The sequence below is a fragment of the Emydura macquarii genome, unplaced genomic scaffold (assembly GCF_026122565.2).
Source record: "Emydura macquarii macquarii isolate MOO-44397 ecotype Brisbane River unplaced genomic scaffold, CSIRO-AGI_Emac_v2 contig_1348, whole genome shotgun sequence".
Taxonomy (NCBI): domain Eukaryota; kingdom Metazoa; phylum Chordata; order Testudines; family Chelidae; genus Emydura; species Emydura macquarii.
Genome location: NW_027131485.1, coordinates 13,196,265 through 13,219,573, shown reverse-complemented (window position 1 = coordinate 13,219,573; position 23,309 = coordinate 13,196,265). Strand labels below are relative to the sequence as shown.

At 50.8% G+C, this 23,309-nt stretch overlaps 1 protein-coding gene across 4 annotated transcripts; it reads right to left on the bottom strand.

The window, feature by feature from the left end:
* Window positions 1-3,955: 3,955 nt before the first annotated feature.
* SMIM22 (small integral membrane protein 22) lies at window positions 3,956-21,760 on the bottom strand. 4 transcript variants are annotated; one of them, XM_067551242.1, is made up of 4 exons: window positions 21,606-21,760; window positions 9,075-9,241; window positions 6,392-6,471; window positions 3,956-5,487 (listed from the first exon to the last, which is right to left on the bottom strand). In XM_067551242.1, the coding sequence occupies exons 2-4, from the start codon at window positions 9,208-9,210 to the stop codon at window positions 5,440-5,442; spliced, it is 264 nt and encodes an 87-aa protein (XP_067407343.1). In that variant the 5' UTR covers window positions 9,211-9,241; window positions 21,606-21,760; the 3' UTR covers window positions 3,956-5,439. The 4 variants fall into 4 exon arrangements, with proteins under 4 accessions (XP_067407343.1, XP_067407340.1, XP_067407341.1 ...); XM_067551239.1 differs by lacking the exon at window positions 21,606-21,760 and adding an exon at window positions 14,279-14,563; XM_067551240.1 differs by lacking the exon at window positions 21,606-21,760 and adding an exon at window positions 14,175-14,309.
* Between the last annotated feature and the right edge of the window lie 1,549 nt (window positions 21,761-23,309).

Here is a 23,309-nt window from a genome sequence, read left to right as displayed (position 1 = left end):
CACTGCTGTGTGGCTGTTACAGGCATTGTTCACTGCTAGGAAGCTGCTGAGAATTATTAGTATCACAAGTGTCCATGATTTCCTAACTATAAGCCAAGATACCTTCTGGAGGTGCTTAGTCTGACTCAGCTAGAATAGTCTGGATTACTGCTCAGATGAGAAGGGGTGTAGGGAGGATGACTGCAGAGTAACAGCTAAAGCAAGGCTTGGGCGGAGCAGAGGGGGATATATGGGGTGCAGTGCAGGATGAAATGAGAGCAGGAATAGAGGTGTGGATAGACTCGTGCAGGTGCTTGCAGGTTGGGATGAGGAAGTTAACCCTGATGTAGACCATGGTAAGAGTGTGGACATACGTAGTTGTAAGTCAAGTGCTGTAGAGCAGAGGTGCTCAACCTCTTTCCACGCAGGACCTAAAATCCACCGAAGACCACTCTGTCCCCTACCCACATTGTACCATCCGTAAGGGTTGGGGCTATTGCAAAAATGCAAAGCTAGTTTTTGGATGCTCTGAGTGGATTCTGCTGGGAGGGGGGTTGCTGGTGGTGAAGATGACTCCTCCCTTCTTTTGCTTGTGCTCAGCTTCAGTAGGCCCCTTTCCCAAGTTAAGGCAGCTGTCACTCTCTATATGCATTAACTAAGGGTTCCTCCAGGTGGTCCAGGCTTAACTTACAGCCAGGATGCAGGGTTTTCTATCCTCATGTCCAAGAACAGATATGTGGGGCTCTGCTTCCTTCCCAAAGCAACATCGCACACTCCTGAGTTAAAGGTCTCTGGAGTATGATGCCAGCCTGAAATCCCATGATATGATCCACGTAGGTGGGGACTCTTAACAGTGATCCTTCTTGGGGAAACTGAACCTGGCATCCAGGGTCTTCTGTTTTTGGGAGGGAGAAGCAGAAGTGTCTCTGTCTGTGCTGACTTGGGAGTTCTGCAGGCATCTCCAGTGGGAGACAGAGGCCTTTTATGCCATCCTCTTGTGAGGCTCACCAAAACATAAAGTGGAGACAGTAACCACAATAGCCCCAGAATTGCCCCAGCCTCCTTGTTTGAGGAATCAAAAGGCCAACTTTGTGCTTCCTCTACATCTAATGCATACATGCCTCAAGAGAGCAGTGAGGGATGCAGACAGTTGCTTTCTCTTTTGCCTGCAATGTGTGTCATGTTGGGTAAATAAATACTGGTTTATTAGTGGATGATGAAAGCTGGAGGCCCTCATTCTTTAGTCTGAATGTGTGGGTGGAGGGGGAACACTTCAGCAAAGATTTGCTATGCATCCATGCAGCCATAGAAATGACGATAACAAACTCATTACAGGCTCTCATCAATAACCTTTATGGCCACCAGTGCTCTTGATTCTGTGTATGCATAACCAGCACCCTGCTCCACGCCTGTTACTGGCCTGCTTTCTCTGCTGAGAACTAGACTATGGCACATGCATCATTTCTCACAGGTAACTGCTTCTCAAATGATAGTAAAGGATTTATATAGTTAATGGAGTTTCCAATCCATATTTTGAAGATCCCTGATCTTTAACTCTCGGTGGGTGGGTGACTTTCCTTTGGATTCAAACTAATGCATATGATCTAATAGTGGTTGTCAAATGCTATCAAACCCAGATGTTGGCTGCCAGCTTGTCAAGGAAGTTTATTCCCATAGCATGCAACCAAGGATATGTTATTTCCTGTTGGTGGAAACAGCCTCCTTCAGTTTTGTTAACACAGGTACGGGAAATAGCCATCCTAAGTGTTAGGGGAACCTTGACAGAAAGCGGTGACAGGAGCTGCAGTCTGGCTCCCTGGACGAGTGATGGTCTGTAACATGGCTTTAGCTATAGCACTGTCTAAATGGAGAGTACTGTATAACATGCCTGTTCCCACAAAACCCTGGATGGTCTCCAAAGTTCTTTGGTTTGAGAGAGACAATAAATCTCTCACCAGCTGTCCACAGTGTGGATAAATAGACACAATCTCCTAGTTCCTCATCTTCAGCTTAAACTGGAAATGTAGATGAAAGCGTTACCTAAGGCACAACTGCCTACTAAATGCTATTTTTCTGTGTTTGCATTCTGCGTACCTGCTCAAAGGTGTTCATTTGTGATCATGCCCAAATATATATAAACCTTCTGCATGAGGAAATACTGGAACCTTTCTGGCTGCTAAATACACCAAGACCACTGCCAGGCTGTAGGAAAGCATCCTTTTCTATGGTGCCACAAGTACAAGGAGAACAGGGTGTTCTGACTAGATGAATGCCTAGTTCTACAGCACTTTGACTGTCTTGCTTTTGAGTTTCCTTTCAGGCAGAGCATTTGATTAAATAACCCAGTTACATGGTTAGAGTTAAATGTAGGTTACCTTCTCCTATTTGTGTTTCTCCTAACCCATTACCAAGCCCTGCAGGAGGCTGTCTGTGTCACCTGTAAAACATCTTCCATCAGTACCCTTGCCCTGTGCGCTCATTCTTTCTCCTAGGAGGGCACCTCCAGTTCTTCCTCAGTGTCTGAGCAGGAAAGAGGTCAAGGTCTCAGAATCATGCAATTCTGGTGCTCTGCTAGATAGCTCTAAATATTACAATCCTCGTAGCCAGGTCCTTGCTGTGTGGAAACTTGCAAGGTTACAGTCTCCCTGGGCACTGAGCAAGCTGCTACCTTTCTAAATGACCTTGGGAAAGATGCTGGTCAGTCTTAGCTAGTGGGGGAAGGTACTTCTCTGAGGAAGCTCCACCAGTGGAGTCTAGCTGGCACTAGCATGCACCATGGACGTAGTAGGAGTGCACAGAGCAGCACCATGGACTGATGATCACCAAGCAGAGGAAAGTAAAGCAGAGACAGGTGTTCATTTGATGCATATATTGTGTGCATCTCAGGCTCAGCAATTAGTCCAGAATCACCCATTGAACAGGGACAGACTGCCAGCCAACTGAATACCCTGCGACCCATTCTATGTGGATACATATGTGCATGCTTACCTACAGCAGCTGAGGAGTTTAATGTACAGAAACACCAGGCTAACTGAGTGCTATCACGTGCTTTTTATTTATAATCATCAGTATTCCTGCATTCAGAGATGAAATTAGACAGTTTTATATCATACAACCCAGCTTGTTCAAGTCAGGGGGAAACCCACCTAGGATAGTGGTTGGAATCTTAATTGAAGTGAACCCAGCACTCTCCAGTCTGGTTCCCTCAGACCCCCTAGTGAATAAACTGAGAGCTGTGTGGGAGAGAGCAGTCACAAGCACAGGAGTAGCTAACCAATGGGAAGGGTGTGATACTCCCTGAGGATGACTCTAATCAGCACACAAAACAAGGGTTATAAAGCACCAGTCAGCAGGGAGGGAGTGGACAGAAGAGCTGCTGAAACATAAATATTCCAACCCAAGGGCCGCCTGTATTTCCAGCATGCCCTGCTGCTAGCCTGGTTTGACAGCAAACCTGCTGGGCTTAGTGGGCAGAAAGGAAGCCAGTGGTCTCACTGAGCACAGGATCGAGCTGAAAGAGGGAAGAGGCCTTTCTTCTGCTGTGTGTGTCACTCATCTCCAAGCCAAAGAGAGTGTGAAAGGAGACTGGGGAAAGCTGAAACCATAGCATGCTATGGGCCTACTTTACTAGTCGTACACCCTATGCACTGCAGAGATTATACTCTGTGGAATAAGGCTTGGCAGGGGGTGTTCACAGGACAGGGTATGGGTACATAAAGACTATACTGTGATGAGGGAGAACATTTTATGCACAGTGAATGGAAACACAGGTTCCTTTGAAATCCAGTGTTCTCTCTGAATACTGCTCATTTAAAGGGCCTCATGTAGGCTTCAGTAGCAGCTCTCCCGCCCAGAGTAAGGCTGGCTGTGTGACTGGATTCCCTTTGCATTGCCAGGCAAGCTCCTGTCTAAACTTAGGCGAGTGGATAAGTGAGGTCTGTTTACTAATGACATGTTCCCGAGTACCAGAGAGGAGAGGGGTATGGGTGGCAGAGGCCGTGGATTGAGGGGCCTTTGTTTGGAGCTGGAGCGTTCAGGCCGCCTCGCTTTCCATCTCTTCCAAGCCATTGACAGTACACTTTTATTTGCCTTGACCTGCTGGAAGTTAAGCTCGAATGGTGAGTCAGTTTCTCAGGCAGTGCTGGGAAAGGTTGACTTAACCCAGCCTTGAGGTGCATTTCCCCAAACAAAGATGGTGGAGCATTCGCCTAACTCCACTCCTAGCCCCTGAAGAAAGCAATGTTTGTGGTAGTGTCTCAGAGAGCTGGACAGGGTCACTGGCTAAGGGGTTTCTGGCTCCTTAGGACTCAGCAGAAGGCCCCAGACATGGAGTTTAGGAAGATGCAGTACCTCCACCGAGTTCTAGGTAAAACCAGCTCAGCAGGAAAGAAATTTGACTCTACGGGCTTTTCTGAGCCTCCTGCCCTAGAGCCCTGTACCTCTGTCTGGGGAACCGGCCTCACCATTCTAGAAACAGTGAGCTGGGCTGGGCTCTCGGAGTGTCTAGCCTGTGCTGGCGCTAGCCTGGCATGGGGGTGTTCTCCAGAGCTCTGTTGGCCTTCCTGTTGGATTGCTGGAGACAGCCATAAGTCAGTGCACAAGACTTGCAACTAACACTCTCCCCCTCCGCCTATGCAGCCTATTCTCCTTCACACACATGCAACTGGTAACATGGACAGTTCTCTTGGATATCAGGGACTGTGCAGGTAGTAATTTAACCCCTTGGCTGCTGCCAAAAGGACCCAGAAGTCTGTGAATGGGGACTCTATAGGAAAGTGCTGCCAAGACATTCGCCTACGCTGTCTCCAGCTAAGTAGGAGTGGGCTGTCAGGTGACGTTGCTTCCATTGTGGTCAGTTCTGGTCTGGGGCATGTTCCTTTCCAGAGTGGGAGTGTCAGAAGATGGGTGCCAGCAAGGGACAAACCAAGGGATGTTTTCAGGGACCTGGAAGAGTCTCTGGGAGCATTGTTTTAATCGGTGACCACACACAGGAGCTGCCTTTCAGGACTGGCCCAATGGCCCTTCCAGTGGTGAGATAGATCCTTGATGCCAGTGGTGGCCTTGGAAGGTGTAAAATCCCTGTAATGTACAATATTCTACACAAGGGGGCAGATTTCCTCTGCTCACCCTGGGCTCATGAGCAACTTCTGCCCTGAGCCTGGGGGACTAATGGCTCTAATTGTACAAAGCAGGATCGCTGTAGATGCTATCCTTATTCAGTGGCATAGGAATTCCTTGTAATCCTCACCCTTTGTACCGAGAGAAGGAAGAACAAGTGCTGGAACCAGTGCAGTGCAGCTGTGGGAGGCCAGGGCCCCACCAAGCCTGGCAGGCCAGCGCTCAAGATTAATGCAAAGAGTCCGATCTGCAGTTGATTGCTGTGTAGCAGAAAGAAGCTAGCAAAGAAGAGTCTTTTTCCCATTGGCTCCATGATCGGTCTGTCCAAGGGAGGAGGTGGGGCTATGGCTCCATGGCTGTGTTATCAATGCCCACTTTCTTTCTGGGGGCCTAATTGTGTTTTTTAAAAAAAAAGAAAAAACAACAAGAAGTGAAAAGGAAGAACATGTCCACATTCTAGTATGACTGAACGGAGTTCACTGTGTACTAATTACCAAGTGATGGGAGCAAGGTTCATCTCCAAGGCGAAGCCTGCACTACTGGCTGAACACAGGTTTGCTTGCTTGGGTCTAGAAACTCTGATCCTCACGGACAGGGATTTCTTGTGTGAGAACCATTTAATGGGAGGTGGCATCCGCTCAGTCATTTATGGCCCAACATCACCTTATCACCTCTGACTACCTCCTAGTCCTTAATGCATTACAACTCCCCTGCGTGGGGAGTGTAGGGAAGTATGCCCATTTTGCAAGGGGGAACTGAGGCATAGGGACCAAGTGACTTGCCCAGGAATGGAACTTGTATCCCACATCTATCCTTTAAGAAGAAGGCCACCCTCCCTTCTGCCCACACTGCATTGGGAAAAGCGCAGGTCACTGAAAGAAATTCCTTTCCACCCAGCCAGGGGAGCCTGCAGGAACAGTGCCAGCAACCGCCATGATTACACACAGCTTTTGCCCAGCCAAAGTGTGGAGAAAACCCATGAGCCCCTTTACAAGCCAAGTCAACCAGGTACCACAATCCAGGCTGTAGCATGACTCAGTCCTGTCTGTGCCTCAGGACCAAGCTGTGGTTTAACCGTGGGGGGACCAGCTCCTCCCCGGACTCTGGGTTTTGCTGCGGGGAAGGCTAATTGAATGTGCAACACTTTAAATCCAGGCGAGCCAAGGAGGCTTGTCAGGAGCGTAGCCCTGTCTCTCTACTGAAAGCCGTGGGACAGCTGGCTGCAGGATGCCTGCCCCAGAATGCCGGGCATGGGATCAGCCTCAGCTAGAGACAAACTTTTTTTTTTTTTTACCTTGTGTGATCCACGTGAGTCGCAGCAGCAGCAGCAGCAGCAACGGATCAGAGCCAGGAGAACCAGCAGGAGCACAGTTCCTGGGGGACAACCAAGCAATCCCATCAATTTAAGGTCTCCCCATGCTGCTAGCACATCTGTCAGGGCACCAGCAGTGACTGCACCCACTAGAGAGTCAATCAGACCTGTCCCTCATAGTCCCTCTCCAAGTCTCTAGCACCATCAAATGTACATATGCACTGCAGGTGCCCTTCTTGGACTGTTGCAGTACTTGGAGCAGTTGCTCGAATGCCTCCTCTTAGCGTTGTCAGCTCTCTGACCCTTGCATACTCCCTAGTGCTGCTGAGTCACCCAGCTGGCAACCTGCCCTGTGCAGAGCATCTGCTGAATTGTGAGCCCTATGTATGGTTAAAGCCACTGCACATTGCTAGAGAGAGAGAGAAGAGGTGTGGAATCCTTGGACTATAGATCATTAACCAAGGCAGTCGTCATCTCCAGGGTTCCTCAACCCTGGGTTCATCAACCTCATCTCTCCACAGTAAGTGATTGGAACACCAGAAAAAGAGCCATTGGCAGATAAGACCAAGTGCGAATCCAGCCTCTCAAGGAGTCAGGTACAGCCTGGCCTACGCACACATCAACACCAGTTTCGTTTAACCTCCTTTGTGGGCATTCTGACTGTGGTCAGGATGTGGCTTGTTTCAGTTTACCTTCAACCAGTTCCTAATTGATGTAACCTAACCTGAACTAAGCCTGGTTTAAACCAAATTAAGAGTGTCCATCCAGCCTTTTACACCTATTTAATTAAACTGGTTTAAACTGGCATCTAAAAGTTTAAACTGATACAAATGTTCATATAAACAAGTTCTGTGAGGTTAGACACTCAGGCAATAATTCCCACCCCTTCCTCCTAAGCAGACATTTGTGCAGCCCTTTGCAAACCAATGTTCTGATCCTGGTGCTCGTAGGGAGTCAGCTGGATTCAGCGTGCTGCCCAGAGGAGGCTGGGATACCAGCTGCCTCGCACCTCTCCCTCAGGTTTGTGTCGACTTGTTTCCTATTTCAAGCTTCTGATTGCTGTGTCCCCAAGCCTGGATTGTGTTTGTCTGGATTCTACATCCTTCACACTTGTCCAGCTGTCTCGCTGCACAAGGCACAGCCTGTCTTATTGAAGATGTGGGTGCATGCCATGCACTGGGTTCCTCTGCTCTGCCAATGGCATCTGTCATGGACTCCTGGTGAATCGCTCCGTTACAAGGACGGATTTCCAAGCATTATTGCTCAGAGGGAAATGACATTTAAGGAAATGATGCATGGAGATTTAATGCATTCTTAATAACAGCACTGTCCCTCTATGAGCCCTGCCCCTTAGCCTCATCCTCTCTCTGTTAAAACCATGCAAGCAACAGCCATAAGCAGAATAATCCCTAGCAGAGTTTCCCTGGCTAGCCTCAGGCCTTTTAGTTTTGCTGAGAATCATGCAATAACCCTTCCCTGTGATGGCTTTCACACCATGGATCTATGGGCTGGAGGGGAATTTCTGTCTACACTGGAAAAGGAAAAAATCATCCTAGGAGCAATAGGTTTAGACAGAGGTATGGCTGGCAGAGTGGTCAGCTGGAGCACCTCCACTGCTGTCTCCCTCCTGCCACTCCTCACCTTTCTCACACTGAACGGTTCATCAGTACCTAGGAGTACTGCAGCTGTCAACAGAGGGTACATAGCTGTACACATTGCTACACTGTCACATACACACTGAAGCTTGTGGCATCACATCGGTCCTCTCTGTACTAGAAAGTGCCCCGCTGGGACCTGAATGTAACAGCCATCTTCTGACATGGCTAAAATACAGTTTGGACTTGGGATCAACGCTTGTTCTAACGGTGTTCCTGAATGCTGCTACGGTGATGGACTTGCCTGGACTGTAGCCTGTTGGCTGCTATCTTGGCCAATGCACCAGGGACTGAATGGTTGATGTTCAGCACTAAACATATGAGCTGCTGCACCTTGAGTTAAAGCTGCCTCACCTCCTGTGCAGACTGACCCAACTGGGGACCTGTGACAAACACTCACCAGAGGTTACAGCAGCACAGTTTGATCAGTGTTTTAAAAGCTGGTTCGCTCCTGTCCACTCCCTAGCACAGAACACGTTTTAAATCAGGCCGGTGGCCGGATCTCCAGACACAGCGCTTCCTTTGGTGGAGATAGGCAGAGGGCAACCCAATGGCTGGAAGCTAATGTGAGACAAATTCAGACTAGAAATAAGGTGCAGATTTTCAACCAGGAGGATGATGAATCATTGGAACAATTTACCCAGGGGTGTGATGGATGTGAAGTCTTTACATCAACAGTGGGTGTCTTTCTAAAAGATCTCTCTGGCTAAACAGCAGTAAAGCTCTCTGAGCTGTAACCTATAGGAGGTCAGACTGTGTGATCGAGTGATTCCGTCTGGCCTTAAAATCGATTAATTGTGTTACTGTTTGTATGGTGGTAGCCCTAGCGGCCCCTCGCCCTGGTGTGCTAGGTGCTGTACACATGCTCTACAACCGCTGCACAGATGAGGGTTGGATGGTGGTGCTGAGTTTGTAGCACACAAGCAGATCGTATCCCCAGTCTGGAAATAGAGAGCAGTCCCTTGGCAGGGGCTCGTCATTCCGCACCTGTTGCCTAACCCCACACTTACCAATGAAGATGAAGAAGATGACGAAGGCAGCAATGTCCCAGTCTGACTGGAACATCTGTTTGGTCGCTAGTCTGCTCAGGGCATCATTGATCTGGTTGCTCAATTCCTCCCCAAGGTTTTGGCCTTCAGATCCCATTTTTGGTTCCTTTCAGAGTTTCTCTGGAGGTCTGATGTACAAAGAGAGAGAGAGGGAGGGAGTATTGGTACTGCTATTAACCGCTTAACCCCCCCAACTGAATGACCTCCCCAGATGCTGCAATATCATTAACAGAGACCCGATCACCTTATCCCTAGTTCTGGCTGTGCTGGCCTTTACCCATGTTGTCTGCTGTGTATCAAAAGGGAACGAGGGACATAGGTGTTGCGTACAAGATGACTGCCACAAGTCAGGCTTGCTTCCCCGCCCCATAGGCCACTGATCCTATGCAGTATCCTAGTGCAAGAAGGGGCTGGTACCAGGGCTCCCCTATTGTGTTCTGCTTGTGAAAGTCCAGCCCCAGAGGGGGGAGAGGAGAGCTGACCCAGCCTGCAGGGAGTTAGCCAGGGCTCAAGGGTTAACCGTAACACATTACAGCAGGAGCTAGGGAGTGTCTCAGGCTTTGGCCACACAAGAAAGTTGTTGCTCTGTAACCTCGCCTAGAAACAGATTGTCAAGTTGATGTGACCCCTCCACCCTCTGCCACACACTTCGCTGCCTCTGGTTGAGGACACTCCTGTAGCAGTTTAACAGTGCCTCGCCATCCATGTAGCTTCAGTGGGATAGAGTACCCCAGGGGCTTCAGGAGAGCTTGGTTCTCGTCCCAGCTCTGCTATGAACTTGCTGTGTGATTTTAGACAAGTCACTTGTCTTTCTGTGCCTCAGTTTCCCCATCTGTAGACCAGGTTGCTCTGTAAGACTCAGATGCCACAGTGATGGACGTGTTATAAGAAGCTGTATGGAACAGCCTGGAGACGCTCTTCAGCACTGGTTACCAAAAGCCTGCTGGTTCCCTCCAGCCAGCCAGGGCTAGGAGCACACCACCCTTTCAAACAATATACCTTGGGCCAGTTGAAGGTGCAGGAGCAGCTCCGCTAAAGCAAACAAACTATTTGAACGTTGCAAGACCTGAGTAAAGCTAAACCCAGCCGGAGCCTGCCCCATAGACTTGTCTCTCCTTTGGCTGCAAGTAGGCTAAGCCACCTGGAGGGATTTTCTCACACACACTCCATTATAATGTTTGCAGCAGTATGGGAGCACAGTGCTGGTTAGATCAAGGCAGCCTGCAGCGTGAGAAACAAATACGCACTTATTCATATTTCCCTAGCTGAACCAAAAATCAGGATCTTATGCATCTTGGAAGCTGCGCCTATTCGGAAACAAATACTATCGATTCCATAGCTGGTCCGATCCCCTGCAGCACCTGTGGTGTTATTACTCTTGGGATGTGAGGGATAGAAGCAAGGAATCCTTCTCTGCTCTGCTCTCCATGACTGAGAGGACCCCTGTAATGTGTTTCACAGGGCCAACAAGCCCAGCCATCACCATGCAGGAAGAAGTGCTGAAAAAGCCACATGATGCAATTTGGGAAACCTGCACTGGTTTTTTAGGAATATGCCCAGCGACTCTCAAACAAGGTCCTGTGGTTCCCAAGGTGCCTGACACCAGGGCTGCATTCTCTAGTGTGGGGCACGACCTGTTAGAAACACCAGCACCAAATAGCAAACCACTCCTCATGGGCCACGCTGGCCCCTGTTACGTTCAGTGACTGAACTATAGTGAACTGTGGGGACACACGTGATTTTCACACCAATTCCAGCTCATGAAAGGTTCCTGCTCTATCCACTGCAACAGCATTTTGGAATTAGTAGGGATCTGTCCTGAGCTAGAGGGAAGAATCCATAGATGACAAAGCTTAAAGTGATACGGTGCCCTCTGGAAACTATGGATGATAGAGGGGAAGGCTGGAGAGCAGAAGAACAGTGCTGGCCTAGTAATAAAAACACTGGGCTGAGATTCTGCCACAGACTCCTTGTGTAACCTTGGGCAAGTTACTAGATCTATCTGTGCCTTAGTTTCCCCACTTGTAAACAGAAGTCAATACTGACCTATCACCCAAGGATGATGTGAGGTGTTCAGATAGTAGGGGGATGTGGGTGTGTATCTAGATAAGTGCATATGAATGAATGAATTAATGTTTCCTCTCTGGCCCCAGTCAGACTCTGTGTTAGAGCCATGCGGATTAAGTGCATAGACATGGCTGAGGAAAATGGCAGCTCTCCCATCCCAGGGAGACACCTTAAGGTAGCAGAATGTCAATGGCAGGGAAGGAAGGTTATTTCCTAGTATGCCTATGGCAGCAAACCCCCTGGAGCCTGGCTCTCTGCTTCCAGTTCAAAGCGAACAGCCTGATACAGGACCTGACTGCAAACATTTCTCCAAATGAGCAGCAATGGCCAATTTCCTACAGCTCCTGAGAGCTGCTGGCCATGGGCTCTCCACACCTAGCCCTTTCCCCTGCAATGCTAGCCTTGATTGAAAACAGACTCACAGGTTTTGTCACTCCTCATCCAGGATTGTCTAGGACTCCATACCACCCCTCAATCCACAGCAGAGCATCCACCAATAATGAAGGGAGGGTGCACAAAGAGCGCAGACAGGTAGTAACTAAACTGCCCCTCACTAAGTGGGGAATACGACCGCCACTGGGACCACTGTTATTTCTGCCCTTTGTTTCTCTTCCCTTCCCCTTTCTCTCCCACTTCCCTGTCTTTGTGTTTCTCCTCCTCTGCATTCATCGTCCAGCAGTAACATCCAATTCCCCCCAATCCCATGGGCTCCCCTCCCACTTCTTCCTCTTTTCCAGCTGCTACAGTGATCAGCAGTGAAATGACAAATGCTGACATTTAAAGTGCCGTCATTAGGCTTCAGAGCTAACACCATACCTGCTGATGACAAAAACACAGTTCTGCTTCAGGTGAAACTGAGACATTGCTTCAGGCTGTCTACAGACTCAGGAAGACAGCACTGCATCAGTTCACCACTGCATCTCGTCTGCAGGGTGAACTTTACAATCAGCAGGGCTAGAATATCTTTTATTCGTATATAAATGGAAGCTCAATCTGGAATATGCCCCATGGACACAGCCAAGAGGCCAGCTGTGGCCTGTGAGTTTAAAGTCACTGCCCTAGTCACTTTCAGATAGCGATGGTTCTAAGAGGAACCAGAAATATACCCAGAACGAAGTGCATTCAGGAACAAAGTGCATTCAGGATCACGTGCAGCTGCTGAAAGCTAGAAGCCCTACGTGTCGGTGACAAAAACATGCCTGCTCCAAGTGAAACCGCTTCTGGCATTGCCCAGCTGCTGTGAGGTTCAGAGTACAAACAGAGGGGTGTGCCTAGCCAATGCTCAACAAGTGTGGTTATATCCTCCCTGCTGAAAGCCTGCTGGGTAGCACTTGCTTCCCCTTGTAACACTGTTGCACATGGGAGCAATCCAGAGCTCCACTCCAGAGGAGGCTGCATTTCAGCACAGGGGAAGAGACTGCTCTCTCTCTGTATGCCAATATCTTTGATGAGCCTGAAGGAGTTGCACAAGCCGCCTGTTAGCAGGCCCAGCCTCTGGTTCCATGAAGGAGAATCTCAGCTTTCAGGTACAAATAATTCAGTCTCTAGCCCTTTTTCCTTGGGAGGATCCTTGAAAATGGGACTGACTGTGATGGCAGAAAGTAAACAGCAGGTGGGCTCTGTTTTTGCAGCCAGCAGCTGAGCAAAGAGGAGTGGGAGAATCGAAATATCCCCCATATACACACACAGTTTGGAGTGGTCCCCCCAGAACCACGTTTGGAGGCAGGGAGGTAGTTGTGTCTCAGGCCCAGGCAAATATGCCAGCCCAGCCCTGCTTAGTAGCATTTCCAGACCTCTGGGAGGCTGAGACAAAGCGGCTGCTGTTCAAGTTGAGCTGCATCACCACTGTGACCGCAGGGGCCCGCCCCTACTTCGTCCCCAGCCAGCATCACTGGCAGTGCGTAAGGGACACCCTACGGAGCTCTCCCAGCTCCCTTCCCAGGGCCACTCCAGCAGGGGCTGAGTTTGAGCTGCTGCAGCTGGGAATCTTGCAGGCACTGCCACCGGAGCCTTACCCTGTCCTCAGGCACCACCGCCCACCTCTCCCCTCACCGGAGCCTGCCCCCGGCCTACAGGCACCGCTGCCCACCTCTCTCCCCGTCAAAGCCTGTCCCCCTTTTGCAGACACTGCCGCCCACCTTTCTTTTCACCAAAGTCTCCCCACGCTGCCAGGCTGGGGTGTTTTGAGCCAGAATGAGGAAGGAGCCTGAAGCCCTGCTCCTGCTGTCAAGAGACAGCGGTCAGGGGAGACCTGGCCTGCCAAAAGAGCACTGGTTCCCTAACCAGCCAAACCACCACGCCTCCCACGAGAGGGGACGTACTTCCCGCCCGGCCACGGGGTGGCCTGCCTGCCACAACCACTGCTGTCAGGCCTAGCTGCCAGGGCAGGGAGCCAGCTCCCTGCAGGAAGCAGAGTTGGGCAAAAGGCCCTGAGACGGGGGTGGGAGGACGGACCAGGAGGATTTGAGTGACTCTGCTTACGGCACCCAGCTTTACATCCTGGCATGTTTTCGGAAGTGGCCCCTGCTGGCGGGCACCTCAGGGTCGGTTGAGTTGAGACGCGGAGGGCCTGCGCATTCCCAGCAATGCCAGCAGAACCTCCTTGGGGCTGTGAAATCCATTAGGGGTTCCTAACTCCCCAGGGACAGAACGCTGTCCAACTATGGAGCGCCCTACCATGCTCTGGTGCCAGTACAGCCCCCCGGGGCCCTGCCATCTCTCCCACAGAGTGAACCTCCTGGAGGAGGTTCAATCATTTCCTCTCCTTCACAGTGTCAGGATTTTCCTTTATTAGCCCCAGCTGTGCCCCCAGCCCTCTCCCCTGCTGCCCTCATACCAACCTTGACTTGTCCCTGCGCACGACACGGCAGCCTCTTGGCTGGCCCTGGCTCTTACCCCCAAGGATCCGCAACCCCAGAGCGGGCTGTGTGAGCTGGCTCCTGCTAAGAGGAGAACTCCCAGAAAGAGGAAGTAACTCGAGTTCCCCAAACTTGCCTCTGAGACAGACCCAGAGCATCAGCCCTGGCTGAGCAGCACAACACCGCCCCGCGGGCAAATAACCCCCTGGGCGAGGGCAGCCTCCTGAGGGGAGTATTTACCCTGGGGCCCTCTTCGTCTCCAGCCGACCTCCCAGCCTTCTCCGCAGTGAGCTGCGCTCCTTGGCCTCCTCCACTTCCTGGTTCCTTCTAGTGCCAGCCACACAAGGATGTTGATTGGCATGTACCTGAGTCCAAGGAGAGGCAGACACACCCCCAGCCTCCTCCCCCTTTGGAGAAGGAAATGGTTGCAGGTGTAGCAAGGCTGCTTGTTTTGCTTCGTCCTGGCAGGCAGCAGCCACCCACCGTGGGCTGCGGTTGGAACGTGGCAGAGCTTTTGTGGAGATCCCCCCCCCTCTGCACCTTGCAGCCGTGGTTGTCCCGGGGACTTGGAAGGCTTGTGCGTCGTTTCAAAACGCCAGGCACTGGGGAGTGCCGGACTTGTAGATTCCCATCCATTGTAGATTGCAGTGGATCAGCTGAGCTAAAGGCCTCCTCCCAGAGGCTGTGACCAACCCTTACAGCCGATGCTTGTAGGATGCATGCAACAGCGCTGTCTGAGGACACAAGGCGATGCATAGCTCCATTCAATGGCTTCTTGCAATAGCGTACCATGGCCCCAGCCAGGCAACGGGTGGGGGGCAGGAGGGGGGAATTAGATTTCCAGAGATCGCTCCACTGCTGAAGCAGTGTTGCAGAAGCATGACATTGTGGCCGAGGTTTAATGAGGCTGCAGGATGGAGGCCCTCCACTGCCGGCCTGGCTCAGTGAAATCTACATTCTTACTCATAACTGCACTTGATTCTGAGTCAGTTTCTTCCCTTGGACCTGGAGCATAGCCCCCAGCCAGGGACATCTGAAATGCTGCTCACAGGGAGTGCCAGAGAGGTGAAGGTGAGAGGGCAGCAACACAGCCCTGAGAGACACCAACAAAGAGGAGCCTGTGAGAGAAGAGACAAAAGGAGATGCTAGATGAGTGATCTGAGAAGCGAGGCAGGGAGAGGCAACCAAAACAAAGGAAGGGCAGGAGGTGAGCAGAGGAGGGAGCAATCAGCAGGCAGATGCAGAGGGAGATGAGGATGGTCTGCCACCCTGAAGCAGTCACTGAGGACCTTGGGGAGCCGGCTGAGTGGGATGGAGGGAGTGGAAGTCAGCCTGGGAGGGTCCAAGAGGGACGTATCATCAGGATCAAAGTCACTGAAGAAACCCATTAAAGGGAAAGAAAACAGCTTGTGTGGGAGCTGCACCCTGGCTCACTCTTACTAGACAGGAAGTAAAGGAAGCAACAGAGCTGAACCCCCCTCGTCGTCCCGGGTGCAGGAGGAAGAAAGCAGTGATGCAAGGCTGGGATGGAGCAACGTCTGGCTCTTGAGCACCCTCTGCCCCCTTAACAGGAACCGCCCCACTGAGCAACTCTCTGTCCCTCTGCATGCCCTGACGTGCAGGTTCCCTGGAGATCCTTTACAGGCGGCAGCTCCTCAGGATGATGAGACTGGAGAAGCACTCCAAGTGACATTGCTGTGCCCAAGTTCATGGACCCGGCCCTCAGTTAGATAGGTGCAGAGCAAGCAGAGGCAGCTGTGGGGCGTGGGCTGAGCTTTGGGGGTGCGACAGCGAGCTAATCAAATGAGGCACATGGGAACACAGGGCGTCCGTCACACCAGACAACCAGGCTTCTTATTCAGGGGCCAGAATGTGGGTTTAGCAGCCTATCTTCCAGCCCCAAGTTCTGAACGGGTCGTCCTGAGCCTCCAGCAGACTTGGCTGAATAACCAAAATGCAGATTCACCCAGAGATGCAAATAACAGCTGACTTCTCCATGCTGCAGCTTGCAGGGCAGGGTCATGTTACTTGTGAGTTCCAGCTGGCCCCCAGGCAGTCGAGAAAATGTTTCTCAATTGCAGAGTTTTCACTGAGTTTTAAAATTCTTCTAGAAAAAAAAAATCACCCCAGAAATATATTGCCCTGTTTGTCACCTAAAGTAGGGTGCAAGTGGTCCCGTGGTTAGGTCACTCCTCCGGACTATAGGAGACCCAGAGCCTACTTTGGCACAGACTCTCAGTATGATCTTGGCCAAGTCACTTGATTGCTCTGTGCCTCAGTTTTCCCCATCTGTACAAGGGGGATAATAGTAGTGCCATACCTCACCGGATACAGATATTAAAGATCATGAGGTGCTCAGTTGCTATGGTGATGGGGGCCAAATCAGTACAAGAGGTAGACCCCCTCACGTATGTTAACGAGTTGATCGTCACATCCTTGTGAGGGAGGTTCCTATTAACCCTTCCCTCTTTTGCAGAAACAGGCACAGCAAAGCTAGGGTTGCTGGGAGCTGAAGCCAGGCAGCCTGAGGGGTGCAATGCCTGTGGTTGGAGAGGAAATCTGGGTGGATTAGAAAGCTGGTGTTGTAAAGGAAGCACAGCTGGCATTTGGCAATGGGCTGGCTGTGGGGAGTTGACTGAGGAGGCAGCTCCTGGTGGGCAACTGAGGACAGCCTGCAGAAGGAAGTTACATTACATTTGCTGGCAACAGGAAATTCTTCTCTGGTCTACGTTGCCCAGTAATTGCTGCACAGCTCCAAGGATTATTCCTGCTGAATTGGAACGTAGGCGCATGTGGCAGTGAAGATGCTGAAGAAGCAGTGTGACAGGAATGGTTTGACGACCCACTTTCACATGGCTGAGGGGCACACGGCTCAGACTTATTCCTGCCCCTGGCAGCTCACAGGAACTCAGGCGACCCTGCAGACATGAGGTTAGAAGGCAGGCCATGAGGAAATTGAACTAGTAGAGTGGGACAGGCTGCCTTGGAAAGGCATTTCTCAGGTACGCAGACTACTGGGGTGATCAGCTACTATGGATGTCACACTGACTAGTAAAAGCTAAGTGAGATTATTCCTGCATAATAGGCTTCCTAGAGTGAGAGAAAAGAATGAGAAGCAACAGATGGAAAAGAAACAGCCTGGAGTGGGAGTGCCTTGATGACGGGGACAGCAGTTTGCAGATGGCCAGGGATTTTTATAAGGATTTTTGAATGCAAAGAACAAAATGAATTCTGATGTGGCACAAAGGTGGCCTGTGGAACTCACTGCCACCAGATATCAGGGAGGCCAAGAGATTAGCAGGGTTCAGAAAAGGATTGAACTTTTCTGTGGACATCTAGAGTAAATATTAAACATAAATAAGGAGTTCTGGACAGGATACAAACTTTCCACACTCTAGCTATTGGGGATCAGGAGGGAACTTTCCCGGGGGTAAGTTATCCCATAGCCACTACTGCAGGGTTTATTGCACCTTCCCCTGCATCATTTGGTGATGGTCACTGCAGAGCCAGGATACTGGGCAAGGTGAACCCCAGTTCTACTCCCATCCGGCAGTTCCTGTTTTCACATAACAAACAGGCAGTATAGATCTACTGTCCTCACATCTGGCTGCTAATTTACTACACGTAGACCCGTGCCCTTCCTAACGCAGACACAGGAATTAGCTACTGAACAACAGAGATCAGTGATCAGCTCTCACGGGAGCCGTGCTTTATTCACAGAAGTTTATTCGAAGCACTGCCTAGCAGCTTCCTCACAGCAGCACCCCGTTATTGCCAGCTGGGACATTAGCAGGGTGAGCTTCCTCCCAGCAGAGCCATCCCAGAGCAGACAAGGTAGGATGCTATCTCCGGAGTTCATGCATGCCGACCATGGGAACGCTTTGTGTACGGTGGTGCAAGCACACCCAGGTGCGCTTAGGATAGCTAGGGTGTGGGGATGAGAGCTCTCATCCTTCACCCGGTGATGTATCGGGGACTGGCATGTGATTGATCTGCCTTGGCCCCCCGCTCAAAGAAACCCTGTTCAGATTGCTGGCACCTGACTCCCTCTGGTGCGGTATTAGATGGGGGAGATGTAAACCTGCTGCTGTTGGAGAGCCGTCTGATGTTCTCCATAACAGGTGGGATCCCAGAGCCTGGTCTCCAGCAGATGGCTCCATTGCACCACACTTACCAACCCTGGCCGGCTGGGCAGCGTGTCTGGCATTGTATCCTCTGGTTCGCCCTGACCGTCCTCTCTGCTCTGGCTAAATGGATTTGCCATCTCTCTTCAGCAGTCAGCGCTGCCCTGTCACCTTTTCCCTCTCCTCTCACCTCTCCCCTGTTGCGGGCACTAATTCTTCCTTCCTTCCGAGCGGGAACTTGCCGGTTACTTGCACGTCACCTTCTCACTGCGCGTGTCTCAGCTCTGGTACGCTGAATCTGTGCGGGATGGAGAGGCTTGTGTCCAGCCAGTGCTAGGGCGGGACAATGGGACACGTGGATCCAACGCCTGTAAAGCCAGCTGAAACTAAGGCGATACCAAGTGCCGCAGTATGTTTGGAGAGTCTCTGTGTCCCAGGGGATACGGCTCTCGGCTGGGCCTCAGGAGACTTGGCTCCTGACTCTGCTGTGACCTTGGGCAAGTGCCTTCTCCTCTGTTTCCCCACACACACTAAAAAGACAAATGGTGGAAACTCTTCAGGGCAGGGACTGGCTCCTGCTGTGCGTGTGGTCAGCCCAGCACACTGGGGCCCTGCTCTCAGTCGAGGCCTGCTAGGTGTCGTCGTGATTTGATAGTAAAAACAAAGTCTGGAGCAGGGAACGCGTGTTTCTGATACGTACATGGTGGTACTGTGCCGTGTCAGGGGACGACCCAGCTGGGGGGACTCAAGTCGACCGCATGGAGCATCAGCAGCAGCGTTTGAACGTGGTTAGCAACCAAAGCAGCTCGGGGTGTTTCCCTCTGGAGAGAGGTCTAGTTTGGTGCCTGACTGCCTGCCTGTGACCAGTTTAACACCCTGATTTCCTCTCTGGCCTGGATCCTCTCATCAGTCTAGCACAACCAGTTCAGCTGCTCTTGCTCCCTCTCAGCTCACAATGCAATAGGACATCCCACAATGCACTGCTGCTAGTGCTGCTCTAGACTCTATCACATCCTGGGGCACTATGGGAGAGCTGCTCAGATTTCCCACAATGCCCTGGTACGAGCATGGTTAGGCAGCACAGGAGGTGAGGAGACACCAAGTCTATTCTATATTGCAGGGATGGACACCTTTAAGATAGGTCCATTAAAACCCTCTGGTGGGTTGCAGGTGTGACGTAAGGTGTGATGGGGGAAATGTCAGCTCCCGGCTGGGTTAGAGGCTCCTGGGGGAGGTTAGAGCATGAGTTGACTCTACACTCACTGTGCAGCAGTGGCTCCTGCCCCATGGGGGTGGGCCCAGTTCCCTGTTCTAGTCCACTACATCTTACCGCAGCCTCAGGTGATGTGTACAGGTAGGGCTCTAACCTACAATACCTTGCTCACCCCCTTCCCGGGCCTCCTCTGGCCTGCCGGGCCAGGCAGCAAACAGACACAAGGCATAGAAAGCAGAAGGAGCTCCTACCTCTGCAGCTAGATTGTGCATATCTCATATCTCCTTGAAGCCAGCAGAGCGTCTTTGTGTCTTTGGGGTCCCTGTCATGCTTTGGACCAGCATTTCCCATCAGGCATTGCAGCTTGTCCTCACATACAGTGCTATTATCTGAATACAATGCAGGGCTGATCCATTTCTGTGACTCCAAAGTCCCGCAGAATAAACCACGAAGGAAAGTGCTGGCTGCAGCTGATCTTCTCCGGAGGCTGCTGCTGATTTCTCTCTCTGGTTCTGTTCTGCCTCCTTCACCTCACTGAATCTCTCCCTTTTCATTACAGTATCCCAAGCTTCCTCAGGAGCTGTATAGTGCCCCTCTAGTGTCTTCGGTGCAAGGATCTCAAAGGACTGTGCAGCCATTAGAGAATTCAGCCTCACCACACCCTGGGAGGCAGGTAAGATTTTCCTCATTTTACAGCTGTGGAACCCAAAGCACCCAAAGTATCTTGCCTAAAGTCACAGAGTGAGTTAGCAACTGAGCCAGAACTAAAACCCAAATCTCCTGACTGCAAGTCCTCTGCACTAACCACTAAGACATCTGCCTTCTTGAAAAATTACCTGAGCCATTTCCTCCTTTGGGTGCTAGACAGAACAAAGCAACTAGGTCCTAATAAAATCTTCAGCGAAAAGATCATTTGGATCCCCAGGTGGCCTGTGTAAGGTTATAATAGTTTGTCACACCACCCTCAGTCAGCATGAGGCCAGAGAAATGGTAGCAACACACTTGCTCTGCCTGGAACTTGTCAGCTTGAAGTCTATCCTCTGCACTGTTTCATCCCTTAGGTTTAAAGGGCCATTCAAAAATCCATTCCTGGTTGGATACATTTCATCCACCATACTTATAGCGAGAGGCCTTCATTTAAATCTGTGGGGGACCACCAGCCCCACTGAAAACCTTAGACTTTGAGTTTTCAGTGAAACATGGCCTGACATGGTTTAAAGAGCTTTATTACAACAGCCTAAGGCAGGCTGATTGCCTGTCTGGAGAGAGAGGTAGGAAGGACAAGGCACTTTGTTTGCAGCACATGTATGAAGGGGGAATGATTCACTCCTCACTCTGTCTCAGCAGCCACACGGGGAAGCAGCAGAGATCAGAGTGAGGCACCGGAAAGCAGTGAGAGCATATTGCAATTAGCAGCATCAAAAGGGGAACAAAGTCACTCTAGTCCCTGCTGAGGACAGTGAGTGGGGAGAGAGCCATGTGCAGCTGCAAAAATCTGTGCCACACCTGCATGTGTCTGAGAAAGCAATTCAAGCCCCAGCAGCCCTGATTCCTCTTCCGTGGGGTCTCCAGTCAGCAGGAGCATGGGTATGTCTACCACGGCATTGAGTCTCAGAGCCAGGTCAATTGACTTGGACTCGGACTGCAGGACTGAAAATAGCAGCGTAGATGTTCCCGCTCGGGCTGGAGCCCAGGCTCTGAGGGTGTCCCCATTTGTCTCCAGCCCAAGCCCACACGTCTCCACTGCTATTTGCAGCCCCATTGATCCAGACTCTGAGACTGTGGGATTTTTATTGCAGAGTGTGACGTGATGGGCTTAGAGACCGCAGGCAAACTGCTGGTTGGAAAACAGTCCTGCCAAGAAACCAATTAATTCTCAGGCAACTGAGGGCCAACCTTCACTGCAGTGCTAGGTCTAGTTATCTCCTCTCGAGTTACCCCTGTTCGAGTGAGAGCGGTCACACTGCCGAGCAGCACAGAGTGCATGGATCAGCAGCACAGTGGGTCCATCTACACAACAAAGAAAAACCCGTGGCTGGCCCATGCCAGCCAACCCGGCTGCGGGGGGCTCTGGCTGCAGGGCTGTTTCATTGCTGGGTAGACTTCGGAGCTTAGGCCAAACCCGTCTCTAGGACCCTCCCACCCCACTGCTTGCTCCAGTGTCAGCAGATCTCAAGCATCAGTATGCACGCCCCTGCCAGGCCAGCTAGCTGGGTACAGCACCACTTACCTCAAGCTAGAGACTTTTGTGTGTGGATGGAAGTTGGATTAGGGGCAACACTCACATTTAGCTCAAGCTAACCCTGCAGTGAAGACAAGCCCTAGAGGCCAGATCCTCAGCTGGTATAGATCTGCTAGTTTCTTTGAAGCCAGTGGTGCTTTGCCAGTTGTGGATCTGGCCCGGGGACAATGCGAGAAGGTCTGCTCAGAGAGAATGGCTGGCAGTGGATATGCACACTGAATGCAGAGGAGTTCACAACAACATTAGCCGCCGAAAAGCCTGGCTCTGCTCTGGGAAATGGCTTTGGAACAATGGCACCTTCTCACTCAGCTCATCTGCTGTGTGTGTGTGTGTGTGTGTGTGTGTGTGTGTGTGTGTCAGATGGCAGGTGCAGAGACAAAACTAAGGATATCCTTTTGTTTTCTTTCCGGTTTGCCCCACAGAGGGGAGGCTGGGGGGAGCCAACTGGGCTGTAACCTGCATCAGAACGGCTTATTAAGCTCCAGTGGGTTACAGCTGTGCTAGCTACCCTGGGCTGATGAGGCTGCACAGGTGTTGTGAGGACAGGAATTGGCCTACAGAGTCTTTATTATTGATGCTGTTGCATAAGCTGTGCAGGGCTCAGTATGCCCCCCAGATCCTGGGCTTGGGTTGTAGTTAAAAGGGAAATACATTGATCTGTAAATGGATCCTGTGTGATGTGAAATCCCTGAAGGGTGATAACCACTGGGCCCCCCATGGCATGGTTACAGAGTCACAATTCAGGATAGCACCAAGATCTCTTCATCTGGATCTCCTGGTCAGTAGTAAGGGAGTATGGCGGCTTTGTAGTCCTTGCACCATGGGCTGTGATTCTCACTAGTTCAGGTGAGCTGGGTCAGAACTTGTAGGGGAGACCTGCAATGGTGGTGGTGCTCTTCCCTGTGAGCTGATGCTAAATATGTGACTGTGCTGCTGGAGGTATTGTCGTTCCAGTGGAACTAAACGGAAACGCCTAGATCCTTAAGGTCATTAAAACTCTTGAGATATGTTGACAGGAGCAGCAGTGAGTGGCCTTAAGTGCTGAACAGCTTCCAAGATGGGTCACTGCACCCCATCTGCCTAAAACACTCTCCGATCCAGGGCTTTTTCTCTTCCAGCCCAAGCAGTTGTGTTGTGTTGTATTGTGTTTGTTTCACCCATGTGGTGGTTAAAGCAACTCCTGTATGTCTCTAAAGCACTTTGGGGGAGAAAGGGGTGCTATAAATGAGATCCTTCTTTGGACCCTGGACTTCAGCTTTCTCATGCAGAAATCTGCATTAAACAATCTACCCACAGATAGACTGGGCTTTTAAACATATGGCTTGCTTTACACCCTTACACAGCCTGCTTGTACATTCTCTATGGAGACCTACAGCCAAAGTCTGGCCTGCATTTAGAGGGCTCAAAGCTGCAGCCACTGGTCTTTTTTTTTTTTTTTTTTTTTTTCCATTTCTCCTGCCCTTGACAATGGCTTCTGCCTCTGGTGCTGTTCCATGCTGCTTTTCATTAAAAGGTGTAAAAGCAAGTTTAAAATGCAGGACACGGTAATTGGATCTCACTCCCAGGTAAAGAATCTCTCCTTTTCTGGTGTGTGTCACTCAGAAATGCTGTGTTCCCAAGGGGATGTGACTACGTAAACATAGAAACAAATACAGAGTGGCCATTTTTATTATTGTACAGCAGGAAGAAAAA

What these genes read in the sequence shown, in the direction of transcription:
- SMIM22 (XM_067551242.1), bottom strand. Translation starts at nt 9,210, where the DNA reads ATGGGATCTGAAGGCCAAAACCTTGGGGAGGAATTGAGCAACCAGATC. An exon ending in CATCTTCTTCATCTTCATTG is followed by an intron (nt 6,472 to 9,074) that starts GTAAGTGTGGGG and finishes GTTGTCCCCCAG; the next exon opens with GAACTGTGCTCCTGCTGGTT. An exon ending in ACTCACGTGGATCACACAAG is followed by an intron (nt 5,488 to 6,391) that starts GTAAAAAAAAAA and finishes AAACACAATTAG; the next exon opens with GCCCCCAGAAAGAAAGTGGG.